This window comes from Macadamia integrifolia, chromosome 10 (genome assembly GCF_013358625.1).
Source record: "Macadamia integrifolia cultivar HAES 741 chromosome 10, SCU_Mint_v3, whole genome shotgun sequence".
Lineage (NCBI taxonomy): Eukaryota > Viridiplantae > Streptophyta > Magnoliopsida > Proteales > Proteaceae > Macadamia > Macadamia integrifolia.
The window spans coordinates 15343314-15346066 of NC_056566.1; the positions used below are offsets into that span (position 1 = coordinate 15343314).

At 39.1% G+C, this 2753-nt stretch overlaps 1 protein-coding gene across 5 annotated transcripts in view; it reads right to left on the reverse strand.

The window, feature by feature from the left end:
• Nucleotides 1-2753, reverse strand: part of LOC122090986 (protein NPGR2-like) — an 8228-nt gene that overhangs the window by 166 nt on the left and 5309 nt on the right. For 4 of the 5 annotated variants that reach the window (XM_042660768.1, XM_042660766.1, XM_042660770.1 and 1 more), the window contains exon 6: nucleotides 11-396. In XM_042660768.1, the coding sequence (XP_042516702.1) occupies nucleotides 80-396 (317 nt within the window). In that variant the 3' untranslated portion in view covers nucleotides 11-79. Of the gene's footprint in view, nucleotides 1-10; nucleotides 397-2753 lie in introns of those variants that run through there. The other variant, XM_042660771.1, reaches the window with a different exon arrangement.

Sequence of the window (2753 nt, forward strand, 5' to 3'; positions counted from 1 at the left end):
CCCCCCCCCCAAAAAAAAAAAAAGGAGCTACAAGTATACATTGAATGCTTACAGAATTTAGTTGTGTGTGTGATGATGATTATCTAAATGGTTCAACTGGTGCAGAATCTTCAAGAAGAGTTGCAGTCTGGAAACATTCAGCAGCTTCTTGTGCTGATCCACCAACCTCAGCTTTGTATAGAAGCCCAAGGTTGTACCAAGCAGAGGCGTTTGTTCGGTCTAGCCGCAAGGCATCAAATAGGAAGCTTTTAACTACAGCCGCTGACTTGTCACCAAGCCGTCTAAGAACAGTAGCTGTAGAGACCAGGCTTGGGACATGGGTAGGTTCAATTTCAAGTGCACCAGTGAATGCTTCTAGAGCTTCTTTGTAGAGGCCCTTTGCTTCATTGAGTAAACCTGAGAAGACCATAACCAAATTTGAGTGCCTTGAGTTTATAGTGCCAATGCTGACATTTCTATCTTTTTTTGTAATGTCTTGAAATAAATTATAATACTTTAAATGCAAAAGTAAGAATTACATTAAATAAAAAATTAAAAGACCTTTCAGAAAGAGAACAATAATGATACAGTGATGAATAAAAGTAAGTGACCAGCTATTCTTCTAGCCAAAGCACTGACACCTAACACCTTAAATTGAAGCTTTCTGAACCAGAAAGGCCACACCATGATTACAGGTCTAAATATAACCTAGTAGGTTTTTCGGGAAAAGAAGTTTACAATGTGCATAAAATTGATAAAGTGACGAGAAATAGAAGTGACCTGTTTATCTAGCAAAACCCATGGACATGCATTAACACGTCGAATTGAAGATTTAAGTACCACCCAAACCTTACGATGATTACAGGTCTAAACATACAAATCAGTAGGTTTTTTAAGGGGGGAAAAATAACTTATAAGTTGCACATTTAAAATGAATAAAGTTAAATTGTTTCTTGCTCCATCCTCTGCAAGATGTTCACTTTCAGTTACATGATTACCAGTCAACGATGAGACAGCTAGGCAGACCAATCAGATCGCTATTTTGAAAGTTCAGAAAGAAAGAAGGTTGGCAGCCTTCTTTTCTCTTCCTATGGGAGAGTCAATCAAAAGGGCAAACAGCAGTGTCATCTCAAAACCAAAGGAAAAATAGAAAAAACACTACAAATAAGAACCTAAAACTCTCCATCAGCCGCAAAAGTACAGAAAAGCCATCAAATCCCTCTCCCAATCTCCCCCTGAACCGAGCAGGCAAAACCCACACAAGCAAATAAGAAAGTAGCTACAACCTCATCCCCCACCCTTCCTTGCAGTTATAAAAATATAAGTCAATAATTACAGGTCATTGTGCCAATTTTCCATATACCCCTCCCACCACATCTGTTAAGCATCTTCTTGATTTCCAAGCTTTTAACCCTCTCAAAATTTGTTGGATCGCATGAGGCATGTGCCATGTTTTTACCTAAATTGAGAATCTCTTTCTAGTGGTCGTCTCTGTAATTGATAAATTGATCTCTTCTTGAGCCAAATCAGAGTCTGAATTTTTTATTTTCCTAGCATGTGCTCCATAGCTTTCACTGCCTTCACCTCGTCGGAGACCATACCTTGTCTCTGTGACTCCAATGACTCAGCAGTGGTTAGCATGGGCCTGTTGGGAATTGTGCCTGGAACAGTACCATGCTGTTCCAGTTGTGCTCGGCACACCCTGAAACATATTTGGATTGTGCCAGGTGTTCTATTCCAAGCACAATAGTGGCTAACGGTAATGTTCCACAGAACAAAAGAAAGTCATTCCTCAGTACAGCACAAATCACTTGCCCTTGGTTTTGAAGGGGGAAGTTAATAAACCCTCATCTCCTTTGATCATGGAAGATTGGAGAAAACAGTCAGGTTTGTCCTTCTCACACCTTTTTCATCATCTCCCACACTCACTCTCTGTCTTCACCGTCCCCCTTCCATTCTTTTCCATTTCCTTCTCCAATTTATGCCATCCTTTTTCCCCAACTCCCACGGCTCCCTCCCTCACGCCCTGTCCCCTTCCCCACCTACATTTAAGCCATCATCCCTCCTTTTTTCTTTCTGCCACTCATGCTCTAAAGTTATCGCAAGATTTTGTTTGTGCATCTTTGGTTGGCCATGCAAATATCCAAAATTTTCTTGCAGTTCCATTCCCTGTTCAATCTTGAACTATACATCAAAAGTTTGGATCACTGCCAGTTCAATATCCGATCTGATTTGCAGAACTTTGCTTTGCATTTAAAATTCAATGCTACATAGGAGGACAAGAGGAGTTGGTTGGATCAGATTTCTGGTGGGGCACCATACCGTAGTATAAAGAGAATGCCAACTGAAAACTTTTGGGATGCAGATATTCAACTACAAAGGGGATTTCTCTCAAGTCTGTCTATCAAATTGGGAAATAAGACTAGAAGGCCAAGCCCTAAAATGTACTTAAAAGAAGAAAATGTTTTGCAATGCAACACACATTATTAGTGCCAAAAAAATCCCTGAAACAGAACAAGCTAGCACAAGTTGTTCTGCCATCCAAAACAGACTAGTACTCAGAAGTAATCTTCAGTCTCAAGAATCCAGTCTGCTCGGATATCTACAACATTTGGATTTCAAAAGAATATTAAAGGACATATCGTCCTTGTAATGTTCATCAACTGTTGTAAGTTTTTTCTTTCTTTCTTTTTTTTTTTTTTTTATTAGATCCTTTTTTTTTTTTTTTTTTCTTTTTGGTAGAAAAGTTATTGTAATATTGTTTTGTTGAACAA